Here is a 25,227-nt window from a genome sequence, read left to right on the forward strand (position 1 = left end):
CTCATAAATGCTATTCGAGCACTACAGAGTTCACAACGCCAATATGCTTAATTCCTTAATGGCTAAAGAAACCATCCGACTTGAGCCTTACATGACAGATGCTTCAAAGGCACAGTGACAGCACTTCCTTCCTGGGGGACCAACAGTTGCCTAACTAGACTCAAAGCCACTCAGTATGAGGGTCCATGCCTAGTAGGAACTTACCTAGCTCCTTGCAGCTAGTGAGGTCATGGATCTGAGAGGAGAGCCTTCTCTTGCTGCTTTCCTCACTGCATCCTTAGATCCTCATCCTACAGAGAAGTACAGCTCTCACCCTCAGCAAAGGAAGACCTGGTCAGAATGTGGAGATGAGCTGCCCTGGGGGTATCTGCCCCCCTTTAAGACCTCTACACCTGAGGCGTAGGGAACATTAGGAACAGAGGTCAGGGAGAAAAGAGACAGGAGACAGGGCCATCTGCTGTGAAATAGTTTAAAGCAAGAAGGACAAGCTTGAGAAGGAGAGGGTGAATTTGGGAGGAGCTGCAGGGAGGATTCGATCCACATATGGCATATGAAAATTTCAAAATGCACACACACACACACACACACACACACACACGCGCGTGTGTGTGTGTGTATAAATTTATTTATTTATTTATTTATTTATTTATTTATTTATTTATTTTCTCTATGTGGCCCTGGCTGTCCAGGAACTTGCTCTGTAGATCAGGGTGGCCTTGAACTCAGACATCCACCTGCATCTGTCTCCCAAGTGCTTTAAGGATTAAAGGACGGCACCACCATGCCTGACTAAAATACCATTATTTTTAGGAAAGTATGTCGGCATGCTGCTGCGGTAAGACTGTTGTGTGGCTACAGTGTTAGGAGAGCCGCTCAGAATGCCAGCTCCTCTGTTCCATGGAAGGAGCTGTAGGTGCTGCTGTACCCCCATCGTGTCTGTGACCTAGCAGAGATGTGAGAAATGCCCAGCCTTCACATCTAAGGCTTCTCTTTAGAGTTTAGAGTGGGCTGAAGCTAAGTATGCAAATGTTCTTCTGAGGAAAGAATATTGTCTTTGTAACTAAGTTTGTTGTGACACTGAACACTTTGTTCCACTGAGGGCTGTAGAAGGTTGGAATTTTTAATTCTTTGAAAACTCATTTTCCATATATTTTTAAATTTTTTGCTAGTTCTTTGAAAGTCTAGATGGCTGAATTTTATCTGAGCACAGAGGGAATGGGGCAGAACCTCACTGCACACCACCCTTTCCCATCCAAAGTATTACTTCCAATAGGCACCAATGTCATGGTGCAAGATGCCACTGTTTCTATATTTAAATTAAAAAACAAGCTTTTCTAGATCCCTGATCATCAAAAGTTAGAAGCTTGTAGGATTCAACTCAACTTTCTGGTGTATGGAATTTGGGATAATACAGCAGGAACATGGAGTGTGATCTTGGTGTGTACTGTGGGCATAATATACTTAATTTCATTCCTGCGCTGAGTCATTTTTTTCTCAGCAGTGTGACGACTTCCTTTGACAAGCTGCCTCTTTCATGTCCCCTACTCTTTTTTTTCTCTTTTAGAATCTACTTTTAATCAAATAATTTTATTTTTTTTATTGAATATTTTATTTATATTTCAGATGTTATCCCGTTTCCCCATTTCCCTCCACCTAAGAACCCACTATCCCATTTCCCCTCCTCCTGCCTCTATGAGGATATGCCCCCACCCACCCACCTACTCCCACCTCCTTGCCCTCAAATTCCTCCACACATCCAGTCTTCACAGAACTAAGAACCTCCTCTCCCACCTATGTCCAACAAGGCCATCCTCCCCTACCTATACAGCTGGAGCCATGGGTCCCTCCCTATGTGCTCCCAGGCTGGTGGTTTAGATCCTGGGACCTCTGGTTGGTTGGTATTGCTGCTCTTCCCATGGGGCAGCAAACCCTTTCAGCTCCTTCAGTCTTCTCTCTAACTCCTCCATTGGGAACCCCATGATCAGATCAATGGTTAGCTGAGAGCATCCCCCTCTGTATATGCCAGGGCCTGGCAGACCTCTAAGGAGATAGCTATGTTGGGCTCCTGTCAGCATGCACTTCCTGACATCCACATTAGCACCTGCCTTTGTTGACTGCACATGTGATGGATACCCAGGTGGAATGGTCTCCAGACAGCCCCTCCTTCAGTTTCTGTCCCATGCTTCGTCTCCATATTTGCTCCCATGAGTATTTTGTTACTTCTTCTGAGAAGGACCAAAGCACCCACACTTTGGTCTTCCTTCTTCATGAGCTTCATGTGGTCTATGAATTGTATCTTGGATACCTGGGCACAAGGGGAAAGTTCCTGAACAGAACACCAATGACTTATGCTCTAAGATCAAGAATTAACAAATGGGACCTCATAAAATTGCAAAGTTTCTGTAAGGCAAAGGACACTGTCAATAGGAAAAAAACACCAACCAACAGATTGGGAAAAGATCTTTACCAATCTCACATCCAACAGAGTGCTAATATCCAATATATACAAAGAACTCAAGAAATTAGACTCGAGACAACCAAATAATCTTATTAAAAAATGGAGTACAGAGCTAAACAAAGAATTCTCAACTGAGGAAACTCAAATGGCCGTGAAGCACTTAGAGAAATGCTCAGCATCCTTAGTCATCAGGGAAATGCAAATCAAAACAACCCTGAGATTCCATCTCACACCAGTCAGAATGGCTAAGATCAAAAACTCAGGTGATAGCAGATGCTGGAGAGGATGTGGAGAAAGAGGAACACTCCTCCATTGTTGGTAGGATTGCAAGCTGGTATAACCACTCTGGAAATCAGTCTGGCGGTTCCTCAGAAAATTGGACATAGCATTACCTGAGGACCCAGGTATACAGCTCCTGGGCGTATACCCAGAAGATGCTCTAACATATAACGAGGACACATGCTCCACTATGTTCATAGCAGCCTTATTTATAATAGCAAGAAGCTGGAAAGAACCCAGATGTCCTTCAACAGAGGAATGGATACAAAAAATGTGGTACATTTACACAATGGAGTATTACTCAGCTATTAAAAACAATGAATTCAAGAAATTCTTAGGTAAATGGATGGAACTAGAAAATATCATCCTGAGTGAGGTAACTCAATCACAAAAGAGCACACATGGTATGCACTCACTGATAACTGGATATTAGCCCAAAAGCTCTCCTACTCTTATTTCAAGTAGAGAATACATTTTGCAGTCTGAAACTTCATGTTTTAAAAAATATATGTTTAGCTTCACTTTAAAACATTTCTGTAAGACGCCCTTTCTCGTATGAGTGTGTTTTTAGAATATTCTAGGAGGCAGTACTCACTACCTTTTGCTGTTTGTATTTTCCCACTCTTCCACTTTTGGATCTATCTTTACCAGTAACTATTAGAAAAGTCAGGTTTTTAAAAGTTTAGTTTCTATTTGTATGTGTGTGTATGTGTGTGCATGTGCCATGACATGCAAGTCCATGTCCATGTAAAGGTAAAAGGTCAGATTGCAGGAGTCAGTTCTTTTCTTCCACTGTGGGTTCCAGGGATCAAACTCAGGTCTTCAGAATTGCATGACAAGCACTTTTATCCCCAGATCCATATACTGCCCCAACACATCGTTTTCTTAAAACTTGGCTATGCAACTTTTCTTGTTTTAACTGTCTGATTTAGACAATAGTCTATTAGTTGTGACTTAAAAATAAACAACGATAATATTCCTTCCTCATAAATTCGTTACTGGTAAACAAGAAATTAGATTTAATCAAAATTAACTTTTAAGTTTCAAATGACATGTAGGAAGTAAAACGCAAATGTATAGAATAAGATCAAATAATTGTGATTATATAGCCAATGAAGATATGAGTCTAGAATATCTCAAGGATCCTTATATAACACAGCAGTGAATGAAAATCTAGTTTGAGTCTGGTGGTGGTGATACACACCTTTAATCCTAGCACTCGGGAGGGAGGCAGAGATAGGTGGATATCTGAGTTTGAGGCCAGTCTGATCTACAGAGTAAATTCCAGGATAGCCAAGGCTACCTAGAGAAACCCTGTCTTGAGAAATATAAAAAAAAGAAAATGGAATTTTAATAATAGTTATAGAATTTAAATAGACATTCCTATAAAGAGAGCATAAAATGACACATAAGCTTGTGAAAAACACTTGTGTAAGTAAAGACATCTGGCTGGACAGAATGGTGTGTATCCTACATACCAGCCTCTTGGATCTCTGAGAGTTTGAGGTCAGCCTGGTCTACCTACTTTCAGGCTAGCCAGGATCACACAGTGAGTCCCTGTCTCAAAACCAAAAACCAAAATTCAAACCTAAACCAGTAATAAAGACATCCAGTCATACGCATAGTCAGACCTCATTCCATGTGTGTTACAATTTTTATTACTTATTTTCTTAATGTCTTAAGGCATTAAGACATACTTTCTCCAGAAATAGTTAACAATACACTAGAAGCAAACTTGATAATTTTGGATTTTTATCCATCAAATCCTTTTTGTGCCAGAAAAAAGTCATAACTCATGACTTCAACAAATAAAAGAAGGAACATTTTATTAGTTACTAGTCATTGTTAAAATTGAAGAATCCTTAAAGTCACCACTTTATTATTTATTCACTTACTAAGTACCTAGGGCTTTGAAGGCAAAACCCACAAGAGTCTAACTGCTTTCCCCTTTTTTCTATTTTTAACAGCACGCTCCGGTCTATTCACAGCAGTGCCTTGTGGTGTCCCGGAGCCTCAGTTCTGTGGAATATGAGCCTAAAGAAAAAGTAAGTGTTTTAAAAATACTCTCAATGGCTAAGTTAGACTGGTTTTACTTTCTTGTTGCCACATGATGTTCAGTGGACTGATTGAATTGTAGTGACATTGTGATTATTTATTGCATTGCTGAAGTATTATAGGCTTCTTTTCTATTTTTCTTTTCTTTTCTTATATGTGTGTGCATGCATGCATGTCCATGTTGAGGCCAGAGGAAGACATCTGGGATCCTGCTCTATCGTTCTCTGACTTGGTTCCTTGAGACGGGTATCTCACTGAACCTGCGATTAGGCCTGCAGCCAGCCCCAGGATCCTCCTGTCTCTCCCTCTCACTGTGCCTGGGTTACAGGCCCTGAGTAGCCATGCCCAGGCATTATTGTGATTGTTAGAGATTTGAACTCCCGTCCTTATGCTCTTACCCAGTGAGTCATCCCCCAGCCCCTGTTCATAGGTTTTAGAGCAGCTCAATCTCTGTTCCATTTTTTCATTTGTAGAGTACAGTTTGAGTCTGGTGGTGTTTCTTCTCATTAGCATCAAAGGTGTTAGAATGTGGATTCAGGGCTTGAGAGATGACTTCGGTGGTTAAGAGTTTGTTTCTCAGTACTCACGTCTATCAGCTCACAATTGCCTCCAGCTACACTTCCAAAGGGTTTGCAGTGTTCTCGTGAATATTGAACTGTCTTATGTGTTGTTACAGTCCAGGGTATGGGGAGACCTGACCTTCCTTATAATTCAACTTTTTACTAGTGACTCATATCAGGTTAAGATAAGGTAGGAGAAATATATCTATTAATAAGAAATGCATCTATTTGTATAGATATACACTGACAAGCATTTTTACTTATTTGCTTATTTGAGATGTTATCTGATTATGTAGCCTCGATGGCCTCGGCCACATGGTCCTCTCCCCTTAGCCGTCTCAGTGATGAGCGACAGGTGTGCGCAACCGTGCGTTTCCCTACAAGGAGTTTTTTAAAGTTTGAATATGTCAATTTGTTTCATATATGTGCTCATTAAAACAAGGACTTAGTTTAATGGCAATTTGTTTGATGAAATCAGGAGGCTTGAGTGGCCCAGAGTTAGTGTGAGCCAGCACAGTGTTAGGGTGTGTTTTTATGTGTTTCATCTCTGGTGGCATTTATGGCTGATGAAGAAAGCCTGTACTGCAATAATCTCCTCATGTCTGTCACGGTGTGCTCTGGCATGAACGCTGCATTGAATCTGGGTCTTCCTGCTAGTTCCCCTTGCTGGTCATGCTATCCTGCTGCTCAGAAGCATTCAGTGACTGACTAGAGTTCTGCTTCCTCTCCTCCACGGAGCATCTGGGAGACAAGATAAGCTCATTCCTTCTCATGCTTTCTGAATGGAGAGAAGGGCCTGGCAGTTAGAGCCTAGTAGATATGCTTAGCACAGAGAACAGAAGGAAAGAAGGAAGAAAGCAGAGAAGATGACTAAGAAGAGCTTCAAGAATCTTTGCACCATCATTACTGTAGCTACAGAGTAGTCCTGGGGGGTGGGGTGGTGGCTCTGACTCGTGTGGTACCCAGAAGCCCCTGTGTGCAAGGATTCAGGGTCCTGAGCTCTGGTTCTGCTTTTGTGCTTTTCTCCAGGGTACTACCTTAGTGGTGGCTCCTACAGAGAACATAAAGTCTCTGTTCTTTAAATGGCAGTAAGTCCTTTCCTTATCTGCTGTGTGACGTCCCCTATTTTATCAAATGTATAGCCCAGACTAAAAATCTCTTGCAGCTTTTTGGAGCAGCCCTCTTTCTTCAGTATGGCTACCTTTGTATATCCTGATCATGCCACCACTTTGCTGTACCCAGGATCCTGGATACAGCTTTAGCATAGCACTTAGCACAGTTGGTTGTGATTGCACCATGCTGTCCACTGAAAGTGCAGTTGATGCTGGTAAGTGTTGATGTTTATGGAGGAGGGATTCAAAGTTGGCTTACTTCCATACGCGTACACTCTCGAACATGTGCAGCCTATTTGGAAGAACATCTTTATAGCAGTGGTTGCCTTTGGTGCAGGGACCAGAGTGTATCTTTAGTACTTTAAATTTTCTGAGGGGCCACAGGGATGGCTCAGCTGTTAAAGCACTGTTGCTGTTACAGAGGACTGGGGTTCAGTTTCCAGCACCTTAGAACTATCTGTGGCTCCATTTCCAGGAGGTTCAAAACCTCCTTCTGACTTCCACAGGTACCGGGCACACACATGCATATACATACATTCAGACAACATTCATACATATAAAAATAAATGAATTAAAGTTTTTGAGGCATACATATCTGATTTATTTAAAAGAACATTTATGGCTGGAAGGATGATGTAATGATCCATATCGAGTTTGTGCAGTGCTTGAGTATACAAGGTGTTAACTTGACAGCAAGTTACTTTGCTGTACGGCATGAGTGCCAGGAATGAATACCAGCCACTAGCTAACATGTTTTTGTTTTTTTTAAAAAACTTTTTATTGATTCTTTGTGAGTTTCACATCATGCACCCTAATCCTACCCATCTCCCTGTTTCTTCATTTCTGCCCTTTGTCCTTGCAATCCTCCCAAAAGAAAATACAAAACAAAAATAAAGAAAAAAAATCAAAGCAAAAAACCCATCTAGTCATGGAAGCTGTAGTGTTTCACAGTGTGTCCCACAGTGTACCCATCTGACCACACATCTTTACTTGCAAATGTTCACTGCATGAGTCATTGGTCTGATTCGAGGCCTCTGGCTTCTGCTACTCTGTCAATACTGGATCTTCACCTGGACTCCTCTTTGTTATCCTGTTGTTGCCCTGTGTCATGGAGATTCTGAAGCTTTGGATATGCAGGATTGGCCCTTTCACTCCTGGATGGTAGCTGAGTTGTTCAGCCTACTGGCCCTCCTGTACCCACACCAGTAGGGTGAGCTCTCCAGCACTAGTTAGAACTTCACTGTTTCAAGTGCAGCTCATATGTAAGTAAGTGTGTTTTCCTTAGGAAATACATACTGTTCAACAGTTATTGTGGCCGTTTGGACAAAGAGAGGTAATGACTTCACAGCACCATGCCTGGGTAAGAGTAGATTATCTTAAGGGTCTGTGTGATCAAGATTCTGAGTGTCTCAGAGTTTCATAAGGTTGGGAGTTTACCAGGCAGTGAGGATGGTCTCAGGCTAGTAGTATAAGCCATGCGTGTTATAAAGTCTAATACTTTCCAGTTTTAAGATTTTAAACTTTCCATGTAGGCTAAAATACTATCTTCCCTAAGATACATGAGTCCCTTCTGTTTACTTGTATTTTATATGTATGAGTGCTTACCATCATGTTTGTATGTATACCACCTTGTGCCTAGTGTCCCCGGAAGTCAGGAAAGGGTATTTGGTCCCCAGGAACTGGAGTTACAGATGGTTGTGAGCTGCCATGTGGGTGCTGGGTCCTCTGTAAGAACAACAAGTGCTGGAAGTTGAATCCAGAGCCTTTGATATGGTAGGCATGTTATTCTGTGGAAATCAATATAGTTTAATTGTTGAATAAATTAACCGAGTCAATTGATGCTTTAATCAAGTTATTATAGGACCAGATCTAATCAGATTAATTTAATTGCTTTCTGGCTGTAAAGGAACATATTATTTGTAGCATTTACTATTAATCTAGAAAGTAAATGTTTACTAGAAATATATTTATTGATAATTGTGGAAAATACTGTTTTTTTCAAAATCTCAAAGTAATAGTAATGATTTTCTTTTTTGTTTCTTGTCAGACTTTCGATAAAATTCTCATTGCTAACAGAGGAGAAATTGCCTGTAGGGTGAGTAGGATTTGAATTATTTTTTGTTTTGCTTGGAAATATATTAAAGTCCCTTTGTATATGAGCAAAGCAATAACAAGTGATATGTTTTGACTAGGTTATTAAAACTTGCAAGAAGATGGGTATCAAGACAGTTGCCATTCACAGTGATGTTGATGCCAGTTCTGTAAGTATATTTTTATTTAGTTTCAATCAGGACTTAATTTGGTTCTACTAGGACGGAAGTGAAAGTTACTTGCTTTATTTTTCCTTCACTTGCAAAAGGTATATTTGGCTTTTAAAACTAGTAGTTCACAGTTGTCACAAACACAATGGAAGTATTATAATGTCTTAACTAATTTTTCCTCAAGATCAGACCAAGCTTGCCAGGCTTATTGCTGGTCAAGAAAAAGCTTAAACCAAAGCCCGAGAACGTTAGGTTGGGAGGTGGATGGGCTGTTTGCACGGTGCTTGCTTATGAGCATCTCCCCAGTGCGGCTCCAGCGTCTCTAGGACGCCTTCATTGCCTACTCTTCCCCAAGTGTGTTCATCTGAAAGTCTGAAAAAGGAGAGAGAGCTTGATGCTGATCGGATCTGAGCGGAGGAAGGTGCGGCATGAAGCAGTGAGCGATATATAATTTTATGTGGCATTTTTAACGCAGCAGGCACTTTTTAACAGTAACGAACTATGAACCAGTAGACAGAGATCCCGTGGGGGAAAGGATGCAGAGCGTTAGAACTTTATGGACTGAGATATGAGCCGCTGTACTTTTAAGGCACTGTTCTTTTTCTTCATGTCATTTTTAATAGTTCAGTAATTAATTTAGTAGAAAGATCTTTAAAATATGGTGATTTAAAAAAATGTTCTATTTGTAACTGTTACTTATTTTGTCTTACTGTAAGGTCCCTTTCAAAAATCTAGATGAAAGAATTGCAAACTAATTTACTGAAAATAAATGTTAACTACATAATTTATTTGATGGTTGTATTGAAAGTATCTTTAATGAAAAGCAATTAAATTTGTTTTGAATATATCGTTTGAGTTGGAAAAAAACCTAGATTCTTTGCTAACTTTTTAAAAATTTGATGATTTCAGTAGTAGTTATTTTTATTTCTCGTAAGATTTCTGCTCATGATGGTTTGAGGAGTGGGCCTTAGTGCAGGACGCTGGAGGTTTAATTGGGTTGTATTGTGTTTGTAGATGATTTTGTTTGGGTTGCTTTCATTCCTTTGAGTGGCCTCCTCTAATTGGAGACTGCAAGCTCTGTGCTTACTTTGGTACATTTATAATAAAGTGTTTTATTCTTTTCATGCAAGTGTCTATACCATTATAATTTTTCTTTAGGTAAATGTGTATTGATGCAATTTTTTTTCTTATTTTTTGGTTTGGCTTTGTGTTTTGTAACTAAGCTGAGCTTTCTGTTTGTCTTTGGAAGACACTACTTGTTAGTTTCCCTGTCTTTGGTTGGTATTAGAATATCTTAGTAGGCTGGGTGTGGTGGCTCACTCATTTAATTTAAGCATTTAAAAGGTGGAGTCATGCAGGTCTCTGAGTTCCAGGCTGGCCTGGTCTACAGAGTGAGTTCCAGGACAGCCAGGGCTACACAGAGAAACTGTCTCATAAAACACAAATAAAACAACTAACAACAACAAAAAATATTGAACATCTTAGCCTTGTGGATTGAAAAGCTTCCTATTTTGCAGTGAACACTTGTAAAGTGTTGGCAATATTTAAGTGTTTGGTACAATTCATCTATGAGACCTGGATGTGGATTCTCTGTGTGTAGGTTTTTGTTTTTTTTCCTTTGTAGATTCTCTGTTGTTATTCTGAATTTGCATATTTCTAGGATTCTGTCTACTTCATTTAAGTTTTCTGGTTTATTGGTATGAAGTTGTTTGTGGTATTTCTTTGTTAGCATTTTATTTCTGTGAGTGGGAGGTCATATCACCATATTCATTCCTGACTTTAGATGTTTGAGTCTTGCTTTTTTTCTTGGTCTCTGTCATAGTCTAATCACACTATGGCAACATAATACCATAAATGTGATAGCTTATAAACAATAAGAAATTAGTTTTTATAATTGTAGAGATTGAGAAGTGGAGATAATGACACTGGAAAGTTTGGTGAGGGCCTCCCTTCTGCTTTGCAAATGAAGCTTTTGAGCTGTGACCTCACATGCAGAGGGGCTGAGGACCTTTTTGATGCTTCTTTTGAACTTGATGATCTCATTCATATCGTCTTGGCTATGACCTAATAGCATTATTAGACATACTAAGTAGTGTTCTATAGACAAGAGCTATAGAATGGTGGGTAATAAAGACAAAAATAATTTTGAGTTTCTAGTCTACAAGGGATGTGATTTGAATTAACAGGAAAATTAAAATTAAAAATTTAAGACTTACATGAGGACATCCAGATTTTATATAGGGAAACTAAATATTTTAGATGCTAATAATTTCTGAGTTATTTTGTGTTTTTCATTTTAAACCCTAGTAAACGTACTATTTTTGTTTTGAAATTGCACAAAGCATAAATATGGAATAATGGCCTGGAGCAGTGGCTCTCAACCTTCCTAGTGCTGTGACTCTTTAATACAGTTCCTCAAGTTGTGGGGATCCCCAAACATGTTATTTTCATTGCTACTTCAAAACTGTAATCTTGCTACTATTATGAATCATAATGTAAATATCTATGTTTTTTTGATGGTTTTAGGTGAACCCTGTGAAAAGGTCATTCAACTTCCAAAGAGGTCTCAACCTACAGGTTGAGAACCTCTGGCTTAGTGGTTTCCCGGGAAACTTGACAGGGAAAGCACATTCTCAGTTGGGGTAAGCCAGGGCTATTCATGTTAGAGGAAGGGAAGGAGACAGCTCTGGAATAAATCTATTGGATCTCAGGCAGAGGGCTGGTGTGGGAGAGTTTCTTGACTTGCTAATTAAGGTTTTATCATAGTTATATTGATTATAAATTCAGGAGGGACATCTCTGCAGAGCTAGTTCCTGTTTACTGAGATTTTAGGCAGTCCCAGAGAAGGTGAGGACTGTAAGGGATCAGAAGTTTGTAATTGTTTGAGTGACTAGGAGTTTCCTTGGTTTGGTGGACAGTCTAGCAGTGAACAGATGGAGACTTTAGAGACAGCTGTATCTCCAGATGCACTCAGATACCCACCATCTACTCCTTCCTTGTATTTCAAGTGAAAACTCTAAAATGTTTTTTCAAGTAAAAGAATAAAATACTTTCTATTAAACCACTAAAGTTGGAAACTTGATATTTGAAAGAAAGGATTAGTCAAGCTAAATTGAAAAGGTCTAGACTCTTCATTTCAGAAGAGAAAAATGATTCTGTGTTTCAACCTTTGGCCTTATCGTTGTCGTTCTCCCATCTTATTGCTGATCATGCCACAACCATTTAATTGAGTAATATCTGGTATTTACAGCTTTGAAGCAAGGCTCTAAGATTAGGAAGGTGTTTATGGTGACTCCTATGGCACCCACGTCGCCTGCTGTTTGGTGGGTACCCGAGTCTCAGCCTTAGCATTCCATAATGAGATGGAGTGGTGTTTCCTGTGAGTATTCTGGGATGACTGACAGTAAGGTGAGGTAGTCATCACTTTTTATGCCTACCCTTGATAATATTTCCCTGCTGGCTGGGGAGGAACAGAGGACAAATAGGACTTTGTGATGCTTAAGTAATTAGTGTTATGTTGGTTCCAGCTGAACAAGCTGTAGGGTAATGATCAGGTAAATGGAACTAGAATACATTACTGTATGATGTGATATACAAGATCTGAGGGAAACACTTAGCATTTTAGGAGTTGATGGAAAAGCTTTATTTCATGTCTTTGAATATATATTATTATGAATTAATATATTTTTATCTTGGTTAGCACATCTCCAGTTTTACCTTAGATACCTACCAAGATTAATTCAATAGAAATGTAATTATTTTGAGTATTTTCCTCCTTTAGATGATTTTCAGGAATTTTTCAACTGTTTCACACTGGAGAAGAGTTAGAGTGCCTTCTCTCTCTCTCTCTCTCTCTCTCTCTCTCTCTCTCTCTCTTTCTCTCTCTTTCTTTCTCTCTCTGAGGTAGGAGTCTTGCTCTGTTTTCCAGGGTGACCTTGAACTCATCTGTAGTCGACGAAAACCTTCAATTACAGAACCTCCTGCCTTAGCCTCTCTAGTAGTTAGGATTTCAGACTTGTGTGTTACCATGTTTATCCCTAAATTGATATGTTTAAGTAGCATGTTCTTTTTACATATACTTATTATATCATCAGAAATCATGTATTAATTTATCTACTTATTTACTTATCTCTATCATTATCTATCTATCTATCTATCTATCTATCTATCTATCTATCTATCTATCATCTCTCTATCTAATGTGTGCGAGTGTTTTGACTACAAGTATGTCCGTACATGAACACCATGTGTATGTTTGCTGTCCACAGAGGCCGTAAGAGGCTGTTAGGTCTCCCAGTACTGGAGTCACACAGACAGTTATGGACCACCTTGTGGTTTCTGGGAATCGGATTCAGGTTCCCTGGAAGAGCAGCCAATGCTTTTAACAGCTGAGCCATTTCTCTAGGCCTGCTGTATGTACCATGTCAGGTGTGTGGTTAGAGGGTAATTTGCAGGAGTCTTTCTCCTTCCATCCTGTGGGTCTAGGAATCAAACTCTGGACACCAGAGTTGTTATTAAGGGTCTTTGCTTACTGGACCACTGGACCATCTTGCCAGCCCCTTAAGTAACACTTTCTTTCTTTTTGTTTGTTTGTTTTTTGTCTTTCTTTTTTTTCTAGACAGGGTTTTTCTATATAATTGCCCTGGCTGTCCTGGAGCTTGGTTTGTAGACCAGGTTGGCCTGGAACTCACAGAGACCTGCCTGCGTCTGCCTCCCAAGGGCATCACCATGCCTGGCTCGTAACACATTCTTAAGTTGCCATGTCTACTAAAGCATGTACTGAGACACTGGTCCTCGTGATCCATATTTTCTAGTTGGTCTTTTCAGGTTATAACACTTCCTAACAGTTAGGCCACACTTGAAAACCCTAGGATTATTCTGAATATTTTTTATCAGTGTTAAACAGATATTTCTAATTGTCATCGTTCAGCAAAAAATTTACTTAACATAAAGGCCCATCAGAGCCACTGGGTAGTTAGTCGCTCCTGTGCTGCATTTGGAGGGAAGAGAGGACTTGGTTTCATTGATTTAGTTTTACTCTTGTGATTAGGTAATTAAAATGCTATTAACTTTTTTGGGGGGGAGGGTGGGTGTTATGGGATGTGCAATGGCTTAAGATCTCCTTTATCCTTACTCTCCTGAGTAGCTGGAACTTGCTTACCTTCCAGGGCCCCTGGGCCCAGCAAATCCAAGGGTTTTTGAACGGGATATTGGCTTAAAATCTTACTGTTGTTCATTTATCTTATACAACTTAGCTATTCTTTTTAGAGCAGGATACACTTATGCAAATGTGAAGCACTAGGCCTTTCTGTGAAGAGCTAATCAGGAGAGGAATGCATTCGAGATATTTAGACATTTTTTTTTTCTGCTATTTTTGTCTTTAGAAAAACTTATTCTGCAAAAACATTAAACTCTCTCAATTTTAAATGTTTTGATTATCTTGGCTTAGCTAAATTACTTCCTCTGCATTTTGGGACAAAATGGAATAGGATAGGATCCCTGGTAGGAATTTGTTCACATTAATATAGCTCATCAGGGACATTATATTTAATTGGAGACCCTGCAGAACAGTGGCAGGAGGCTTCAAGAGAATGACTTAGCATTAGCAACGGCCGTCTGGGAGCTGCGCACTAATCAAGGTGCTGGAGATTAGTGCTGGGGGTGATGGGAATTAGTGCTAGTGCCGGGGGTGGTGGGAGCTGTGACGGTTATGACATGTGAGCATGCCTGTGCGAGCTGGACAGGCAATGAGTTAATCAAGGCGTGTATTAAATGGCTCCCATGCTGATTCATTATTATCTACCATAGCGCCTGTCATGTTGTGTATTTAAAAAATACAATTATTGCTGAATTCAGTATGTACACGAGCTAAATTCAGGCTTCACTCTCCTATTTTGAACAAAATAGCCTCAATTTGCTTTGTCTTTATAAAAATAGAGAATTGTGTCAATTGTGTTAGTTCTGTGAATTGCATTTTAAAGTAGTGCCCGTCTGTTTAACATGAGTGTACGCCTCTGACTTCATGTTCCTTTAAGAATTTGCTTAGCCCTTTCTTATATTTATCATAAGTTCTCTGGATCATTTCCTACTGCATAAATGATTTGGGTTCAAAACTACAATTTATGCGTCTTTATTTTTCAAGATGAAAAATAATTCAAGCACTTCAGAGAGAAATTAATATTTAATACACGAAGCTATAGAAGAATCAAAGCATTAATCTTCTCTACCATCAAAATGCTCTAGAATCAGATGGAGGTGGAGCCTCCTTTGCGTAGTAGGTGGTCTCTTTATGCCTGGTAGACCCATTCTGTGCCTAGCATGCTGAGAGCCACCTCCCATCAGTTAGAAATGCTAGAAATGTACATATTTTTGGGGAAAGGAGCTAATAATTTGAATCCCTTTAGAAAATAAACTGAAATGCAGCATAAATCCATAAGCAAACTGTATTTTATCTGTAGACAATTTTATAGGGGCAATGTACAGATGAACACACAGTTTTTAAAAAATTGTAAACACTGTCAAATTTAATAAAACTTTGTATCAAACTGTGACCTTTATTTATTAACTTAATTAAAGCAACATTACGGCTAATACTTGAAGTATTAACCCTGGGTGGTTGTTAGTGAAGTCCATTATCTATGCACTTTGTGATAGTGGTCAGCAGCAACAGAAGTCAAACTTGCAACCAACACCCTCCCCTTGGGAGCTGTGAGCTCAGCAGGCTAAATTGTCAAAACCCAGCCAAGCTGCTTAAATGACTGATGGTTTAAACCCCCTGGGGTTGGAGTAAGCCAGTCATTTCACTGAGGAGGGACTGTGACTTTATCTAGGAATTGGGCAGAAATTGCATCTGGACAGGAGAAAAGCCTTGGTATTAATGTCTTCATGTATGAATTATTAGATTAACTTACATGTTCATGTAACTGGCCATTTAACAGGATGTTCCAACTTCTTTTCTTCTCTTTTTTTATGATGGAAATTGAACCCAAGGCTTTATAAATGCCTGCCAAATGCTCTCAGTAAGCTACATGTCCTGAACTTGCCAGAACTTTTAAATAAACAACCCCCAAAGAGGGACTTACAACATTTTACTCTTTTGGTCTTAAAATTTTGTTTAAAAAAGAACATTGTTATTATTCCTATTATTATTCTCTCACCCGGACAGCAAAGTTCATCTAACAGCCCCAGACAGCTACAGCCCTTGTTCTTCTGTTTACTATACCAACATTTAACAACTTGGCTTTTTCAGCAAAATTTCTTATTAGCAAAAAATTAAGAAGGTCTTGGGACATACTCTTCCATTATTATAAAGGGCAGATTTCTCAAATCACTTTTTACAGATCAGAAGTTGAGACTGGGGCTGCAGCTCAGTAATCCAGTGTTTGCCTGTTGTGAATAACCCACCCGAGTTTGATCTCTAGCAATATATACACAGTGATTTTGAATGGCACTTTCAAAGGAATGAGTATATTCTAACGTTATCATACCTTGTGATGTGAAATAAGACCTAATCATGGCCTTATTTTTCTCTAAGCATTTATTTAAGGAGGGCTGGGAGTCCTACCTATTCGTAAAAGTAATCAAATACAGCTTAGCTTGACTCTGATGTTGTAGTGTTTACAAGGAACTGTGTATGTCGCAGTGACCTGTGCCAGCATTATTGGTTATGTGCTGTATTGGTTTCCTTTCTCATTCCTATGGCCAAATTCCTGGCCCAAAGCTACAAATTCTGAAAGTCACAATTCTGACAGATGTAGTCCACACAGAGGGGACAGCATGGCAATGGGAGTGGCTTGTTTTCTGGCACCACCTAGGAAGCTGAGAAGGGAATGTCAGTTCTCAGATGGCTTCTCTTTTTATCCAGTCCATGGTGCGGTGCCACTCACAACCGGCTCACAGCTGCACGCAAAGGTATGCTGAGGTACTTATTAATGTGATCAGGTTGACCATCGAAATTCAATACTCTGTTTATTACTTGATACCTGTTGTTTACTAGAAATGCACAGAATGGGGAATGAATGTTTAGATGTCAGGAAATCTTTCAATGTCTCAATCATGTTAACATACAAAGGGAAAAGTTTATATGGTGATCTATAGATGTATATATAGATGTATAGAAATTACAAAATGTAGTTTAGTGAAAAATTCAAACATTTGAAAGATTTTGCCAGATTGGTAAAATTAATTTCTTCTGGACTATTTTATTTGCTGCTGAGTTGTGGGTGGTTTCTTAGTCTGTCTTGTGATCTGGAATTTTGGTCTGTGGGCCTGTTTATGGTGAAGGGTTAAAACATCTGTTCCTTTCATCCACCCCCCCCTCCTCTTCTTTGCTTTTCTCTTTCCTGGGTTTTCTCTCATTCTACCTCCATCCCCTGACTCTTCCCATAAACCCCCAAGAGAGTTAACAAAACAATACTTAGTTCTCGTGACTAGCAAGTTCCTAGTGGCCCCCAGTTGGCATTGTGCATTCTGGATCCATGTCTGGATCTTAAGGTCATGATGTAGACATGTACAGCAGGCTAATCAGACACTGCTTCTGATTTTGACTCCAAAAGCTATAGGAGCTGAAGCAAAGAGCAGGCAACTCCACCCTAGCCTGTTGTTAGCCAGTGGCTGTTGTTAGCCAGTAGCTGTCTTGTCTCAGGCTCCTGAGTGACCTGGCCCTTGCATTTGGTGTTTCCTGCTTCCCAAGATGCTGCTCAGAGTTGGTCAGCAGTGTGTGTCCTTGTGTGGCTTTCCACTGTGTGTCATCATGTGGTTTTCTCATTGTGACTTCATGAGCTGATGATTGCTGATCACGTTGTCTCAGCTATCATCCTGTTCTCCGTGCCCCTTTGGACTTCAGGCTGCCTCGATTTCCAGCCACTCCAGGCCTTTCTGCCTCTCCGTGCTGCTTCTATGTGGCCATCATGGTGACTGTCTGGTTGGAGCCTCAAAGGGAGAAGGAAAATTATCTGAAGATGGTCATGTTGGAGTTGTATCCAATGCTCTCTCTGAGTTAGAGCCCATATTAAGGAAGTCTTGTATAAAGTGTGGGGGCAGTGTGAGTGTCTGCTAGAGAGCATACAGGCATTCTAAAAGCAAGAACCTCATGTTTCTAGAAGGGAAGTGTTACGTTTGGTTAAAATTGCTTATAAACAGTATTGTGAAGTGGTTCATTCTGTTGACAACTGTGTGTTGAGTTGATTCTGTGAGTCAATCATAGAATAATTCTCAGTCTATGCTGTATTCCCCAAATGGATATTAGATATTGAGTAAAGGAGCCTTTATAATTAATTCTAGGCAAGTATCTTTCATGAGCTATTCTAATTAAGTGTTACAGATCCCGAGGCTGTACTGATGTGGCTCAGCTGGAATGTTTTCCGAGTGGTGAGGAGATTTGGTTTCAAACAGCACAAACCACTTTGTAAGGTTTCGTGTGTAGATGGCTCCTGACATCTCATAGCTGTCTTAAAAGTTTTTGATTTTTACAGTTCTGCAAACGTGTCACATCTTTGTAGAGACCCTCATTCAAGTTTGGAATGTGGATATTTTCCCAGACTAGCTGTATGTAATACAATACCTTAAAAACAAACAAACAAACAAACAAACAAACAAACAAACAAACTGACGCTGGATAGTAGAAGAAACAGAAGCTCTGATTAGCCCTGAAATCAGTAAGGAAACAACCAACATACTATAGTTTACAGAGAATTTAAGCTATGCTCTGTAGGTTAGGTTGCTGGGGTTTGGCTTGGAAATGTTCCTCAGATGACATGCTGAGACAGGCTAGTCCCTGGCCTGCAACTGTTCTAAGGCAGCAGAAGCTTTAGGAGGCAGAATCGTCCTCAAGGGGATCATGACTCCAGGCCCCTTCTTTCCTTTGCTCCTTTCTGAACTGGCCAGGAAGGAACAGTAACTTTCTCATATACTCCCCGCTATGTACCTCCTACCACAGGCCTGTTGATCATAGACTGCGCCTCCCAAACAGTGAGCTTCAGTCAACGTTTCCTCTTAGAAGTGGGTTCATCTCAGGTATCATGTACAGTAACGGAAAGCTGACAGGTGGAGTTAGCATATTTCCTTTTTGGTTTCTGTTTTTGAGACATAGTTGCATTTTTCTCAGATTGGCCTTGAAATCACTATGTGGCACAGGACGACTTTAAACTTCTGATCCTCCTGCCTACCTCTACCTTTCAAGTGTTGTGATTATAGGCATATAACACTGTGCCCAGTTTATGCGGTGCTGGGGATCTAACCCAGTGTTTTGTGCAAGCACTCTATAAACTGAGCTACATCTTTAGTTCTTTGAGTGTGGATGTGTGTCAGGACACAACTTTGGGGTGTCAGTTCTCTCTGTTCCCCTTGTGGGTCCTGTGTATTAATATGTATTTACATACTGAACTAGACCTTTAATATACTTTCAGCTAGTGGTATCATTTGTTTTCAGTGGGCTTACTGATATGTATCCCATTATAAATGGAGGATCATTTGCAGTTTTTCCTCTCAATAAGTTGTATTGTCACATACCAAAATTATATATTAAATAATTTGTTTTTTGAGAACTTCATATTGCTATCTGTTTTCATTAAGTATGAAAAATGTGGCTTATGATTAAGGGCCTCTCTTTCTTTCTTTCTTTTTTTTTTTTTGCATGTACATCAGGGCAAGATTCTTATTTGGCATGTAATTTTCATAACATTAAATATTTTCTCATGAGAATGTACCATTTGAAATGCTCTTTTAAGAATATCTGGTCCTTTTGGTGAGTGTCATAAAAACAACACAAAGGGAATTGATTGTAGGTTTTATTAATTTATTATTATTATTATTATTATTATTAACTTATTTAATTTATTTGAGATAAATAAATATGTAGCTCTGGCTAGCCTGGAACTCACTATGTAGACCAGGCTGGTCTTGAATTGATGGAGATCTGCCTGCCTTTGCCTCCTGAATGTTCCATTCTGGCAAAGAATATGGCTATATTCTATTAATGTCCTGAAATTTTGAGTTGAATTCAGAAGTATGAGTGAGTTCATTAAAAAGTAGTAACCTTCCAGATGTGGTGGCATACACCTTTAATCTCAACACTTTTGGGAGGCAGAAGCAGGTGAACCTCTGTGAGTTTGAGGCCATCCTACTCTACAAAGTGAGTTCCAGGGCTGTTACATAGAAAAACCCTGACTTAAAACACACACACACACACACACACACACACACACGCACACGCACACGCACACGCACACGCACACGCACACGCACACGCACACACGCACACACGCACACACGCACGCAGTAATGAACTAAGGGGTAGAAAGATGGCTCATGGTTAAGAGTATGTGTTACTTGCAAGAACAAGAAGACATGGGTTCAGGTCCTAGCACCCACATGGCCCTCACATTAATCCTTCACTCATATTCCAGGGAATCTGACACCTTCTTCTGGCTCTGAGTGCACCAAGCACACTGGTAGTGTCAGATACCAGCTAAGTCCTTAGGAAAAACATATTGACCTAAGTTGTTTGTCAGGGAAGATGACAGAACCAGGCTGTGGGGTAGTTACTGCTCCATACTGTGCTAGTCAGCTCACTAACACAGTGACATAATATCTGAGTTTAATCCCCAGGATCACAAACTACCAGGCACTGAGGCACAGAACTGTAATCCCAGAACTCAGAAACTAGAGCCAGAAGAATCAGAAATTCAAGGTCATTTTTACCAGCATAATGGGTTTGAGGCCAGCCTGGGATACATGAGACTTTGTCTCAGGAAGGAAGAAACAAACAAACAAACAAACAAAACCCCACTAATACAAAAATTTTTAAATTGAAGATGTGTTTTCTCCATTAGATTAAAATTAAAGTGCTCAATTATATTTGCTTTGGAGATGTTCCTCTTTATAGAATGTATGTTGACATAAGCTCTATGTTATTTAGTTTGGAGTATTTACATGTTCAGGCATTTTCTTACAGAAGCACATGTATGTGCACAAAATAGCATATTCAGGGAGGATTCTATAGTTTTTATAATACTTGCAAATTAGGAACCATGTTCAATAGCTGTTCTTAGTTCCTTATTTACAGTTTTCTCAAAGTTTCCCCAAGTTAACAAAAGAAAACAAATCCAAACCTTACCTCAGGCCTCACTCTGCATCTTCCAATGTTTGCATCCGGACACCAGTCCCCACACATAATCCTATTGTCCCTTGCACATCTCTGTTTCTTCTTTTCTGTATCCCAGAATTCTTTTCTTTGGTCCCTGTGCACCCACCAACTCCACAGACATGCCTTTTGCTAAGGTTTTGCTTAGGAACTTAGTATCTGCTCCTCTTCCTCCTTCACACTCCTCTCTTCCGTGATGCCTACAAAGAACTTATAGTATTACACCTCTAGTCTTATTTTTTTGTTTGTCTTTTGGTGTGTGTGTATGTGTTATGTGTGTATGTGTATCCTAGATAGACAGCAACACATCCCTGCATTCCAGCAAGACACTTTAAAAGACTAAAGCACAACAGTAAGCAACCCAGAGTAGAATTTGCTTCCTGACTGATCCATAACACTTATCTTTTGTGACATAAAAAACCAAACCAAAACAAACCACAACAAAAAAACAGGACATAGAAAATGGGCCAGGGAACTGGACAGATGACTCAGTGGTTATGAGCTTATTGTTCTTCCAGAAGATGAGATTTGATTCCCAGCACCCACATGGTGGCCCTCAACTCTCTGTAATTCCAGTTCCAGGGTATCTAACCCCCTCTTCTGTTCTCTGTGAAGTCTGCATGCATATAGTGTACATGCAAACAAATACTCCATATACATAAAAAAAATGGTTCATAAATTTTGTAGCTCTTTTGTTCTTGTCATTTTTAATGTTGAGATTTATACTTAGAAAAGTAGCAAAATCCTTAATTCTATCATTCAAAATAACCCTGAACTAAATATGTTACTTTAATAAAATGTAACCAAAGCAAGTGCAGAGATCAAATTATCTCTTCATTGGCCGGGCGGTGGTGGCGCATGCCTTTAATCCCAGCACTCGGGAGGCAGAGGCAGGCGGATTTCTGAGTTCGAGGCCAGCCTGGTCTACAGAGTGAGTTCCAGGGCAGCCCGGGCTATACAGAGAAACCCTGTCTCGAAAAACCAAAAAAAAAAAAAAAAAAAATTATCTCTTCAGAAATAGGAGTTTATCTGATTGCTTGAAAGTAACTCTTTTTAATGCTTCAACGTTACATTGTGTGGTTGATTTTTCCTCTCTTCATCTTTCCAGTTCTTAGTAATTTTCAGGTTAGTGATATTTGAATTAGATTTGGTGGATCCTGATGTCTGGTTGGATTGGGTGAGCCCTGCTGATTCAGGCAAGAATTTTTCTTTAGTCTCCATTTTGTCAGCCTGTTGGTGTTGTGGGCAGTATTTTGCTTTGAAGGTTATCACATGGAAGACACATATATTTCTGTCCATCCTGTTGGAGTTAGAGCCTATGGAGACGTATGCTTTGGAGTACTACAGACAAGATGTATCTTCATGTTTCAGACAGTACTAGTTTAGAAGGTGTTGAAAACTTCCATTCAGACCATTACATTTTATGCTGAATGGAAGTTTTCAACTCCTGCTATGTGGCCCAGTACATTTGTTTTTACACACTAAGGTACAGTTTTCTTGATAAACATAGGAGGTAATTGGAATATTTTTGACATATCTCAGGCATTTCACTTCTTTTATTGGATATTTTGTTTATTTACAATTCAGATGTCATCCCCTTTCCCCATTTCCCCTCCCTAGAACCCCCATCCCATTCCCCCTCCTCTATGCTTTTATATCATTTTAATTACATGCATGTAGTAAGGTCAGTTCTAGGTTGAGTGTCTAGCAATACAATAGATACAAATAGTCAAGGAACAAGCAATACAATAAACACAAATAGTCAGAGAAAAGGCATGTGAACACTCCCATGATCACTGTTTCTAAGGGCTTATCAGGATGGCCAAAGTATCTGAGTCTACTTCCCTGTCCTAGCCCACGGTCATTTTCATGTCTGAAGCCTACTTCCTTGTTCTAGCCTAAAATTTAGATTCCTGTCTGAAATTACCTCTTTGTTCTAGCCTAGTATTTAGGTTCCTGCCTGAGATTATTTCTTTGTTCTAGCCTAATGTCAGATTCCTGCCTGACGCCTACTTCCTTGTCCTTGGCCAATGTCATATTCCTGCCAAACAGCCCATTTCCTTGTCCTTGGCCCATGTCAGATTCTTGCCAAGCAGCCCCAAAGGCTCTCTGCCTCTCCCTCTTTTTCATTTCACTAACAAGACTGAGCCTGTCTTAGGTTGTTCTGACATGAATGCCTTCCTTAATCACCATGGAAGATGCATTATCAAAAGCAATGCACTTATGTCTTAGGTTGGTAAGGCTCTGTGCAGAATCTTACCTGTCTTTGGCTTGCCAGCCTGTTAATTTAATAACTCTGTGGGTCCATTTTCAGGTTCAAGCCATGTACTTTGCTGCCAACATATTGATGTTGTTGAAGAAAAGCTTTAACACAATGGGAAGGAAAATAGCTTGCAAGTAGTGAAAGAAATGAGTCAGGCTGGGCTGGAGAGATGGCTCAGTGGTTAAGAGCACTGACTGCACTTCCAGAGGTCCTGAGTTCAAATCCCAGCAACCACATGGTGGCTCACAACCATCTGTAATGAGATCTGATGCCCTCTTCTGGTGTGTCTGAAGACAGCTACAGTGTATTCAGAAATAATAAATAAATAAATCTTTAAAAAAAAAAAAAAAAAAGAAATGAGTCAGGCTTTAAGCAGAAGCAAGAGGGTAGTGGGCTGGATCATTGCTGGTATAACAACTTTAATTACATTAATTGCTAACACCACTGCTTCTGCAATTGCTGTGACACAAGAAGTTAAGACAGCTACTTTTGTTAATCATTTAGCAAAAAATGCTACTAATGTGTTGAATATACCAGAGGATTTAGATAGGCATTTGGAAGAATGGATTGATGCTCTTTATTCTATTCAAATTACTGGAAGGCCATCTTAAGTGTTATGTCAAATATCATTGGATTCATGTTAGTTCTACAAGTTACAGTGGTAGTCATTATAATTAGGAAGAAGTTTAATGACATGTACAGTGTATTTGGCATAATCCTAACACCTCTTGGTATGTTTTAATGATACATAAGGAGCTTATAAATTTCAAGAATGCTGCTCTACTGAGTGTTGATGTGGTAGATACTGCTGATAAAATTACTCATGGCCTGAGATCAGTATTTCTATTTTGGTCAGGCTTCAAAAATGGCATATATAGCTTGATTATGCTAGCTCTTTTTGTCCTGGGAATACTTTTATTCCTGCCCATTGTGTTAAACCTTTTCTTCAACAACATCTCATTTGTTGATATAGATTTTTTTTTATTAATCCAAAGTTTTAAAATTTAGACACCAGTCTTAATTTGTCTGTATCCACATATTTAAGTAATTAGATCTTTGCATGTGTGGTGCTAGCTCTTGAACCCAAGGCCTTATGCATGCTAGACAAGCATAATTTTATTTTCAAAAAGACAATGGGAAGATAATTCTTTATCAGTCCTGTAAGTTTAAAAATAACACCCTTGAAGCTCATTACTTAGGAAAAACAGTCTGATCCAAGCAACTCTTCTACAAAGAATTAAAAATAATAGAATAAAAATGTAAAACTGTTTGTGCATGAATAAAACCTAGCAGTCTCTTTTGAAAAACACTTGATTTTTTGGGGGTATGGAGCAGTCTTACTACCAACATGTTGTTCTTTTTTAACTATAGCAAATCTCATTGGATTAATTTGCTTTACTTTAGAGTCTATGATAGCTATATTTTCTTCCTTTTTTATTAAATTACTTAAAATTTGTTTTTTAAGATGCTGAAATTTTTGAAACATAAAAACTTTGGTAAGCAAAGTCTCTTCAGAATTGTACAGGTGCTTCTACAAAGTTGAAAAATAAAATTAAACCAAAGAAAGTACCTCACATACGGTGTACAACAATAACAACAACAACATTATTCACCTGGTATCTCAACTGACATTTCAAAAGCTTTTTTGGAACAAGGTCTTACTGGGAAATTCACTATGTAGATCATGTTGGCCTCAAACTTGCAGAGATCTTCCTTTCTCTGCCTCTTAAGAGTTGTGATTAAAGGCCTGGCCCAGTTTCAGAAGTTTTAAAAACTAGCCTTTCCACTTCATTTTGTTACTATCTCTGTGGTAAATGAGGTGAAGGAAATTCTAGATGGTCCCCAGCCCCACCCCAAGGGACTTAGTCTATCAGTTCTGACCCTAGGCTAGATTATAAGTTTGTTGAGATATATATAACCTGTAGTTAAATTTATTCCTGAGAAAGAGAAGTAACCTTTTTAGAATGTGTGTGTGTATCCCTTATCTGTCAAGTTCATTGCAGTTTTGACCTTGGGATGTGTAAGGTATCGGAGTATTTATTAGAGCAGTATGAATCATCAGCAGCAACATGTTAGACACTAAGCTTGTCCTTGGTA

General features: G+C 39.4%; 1 protein-coding gene across 2 annotated transcripts in view; it reads left to right on the forward strand.

The window, feature by feature from the left end:
- Positions 1 to 25,227, forward strand: part of Pcca (propionyl-CoA carboxylase subunit alpha) — a 308,071-nt gene that overhangs the window by 19,988 nt on the left and 262,856 nt on the right. For both annotated transcript variants that reach the window (XM_028771105.1, XM_028771113.1), the window contains exons 2-4: positions 4,705 to 4,782; positions 8,512 to 8,559; positions 8,657 to 8,725. In XM_028771105.1, coding sequence (XP_028626938.1) covers positions 4,705 to 4,782; positions 8,512 to 8,559; positions 8,657 to 8,725 — 195 coding nt within the window. The remainder of the gene's footprint in view (positions 1 to 4,704; positions 4,783 to 8,511; positions 8,560 to 8,656; positions 8,726 to 25,227) is intronic.

This window comes from Grammomys surdaster, unplaced genomic scaffold, assembly GCF_004785775.1.
Source record: "Grammomys surdaster isolate TR1022 unplaced genomic scaffold, NIH_TR_1.0 65, whole genome shotgun sequence".
NCBI lineage: Eukaryota > Metazoa > Chordata > Mammalia > Rodentia > Muridae > Grammomys > Grammomys surdaster.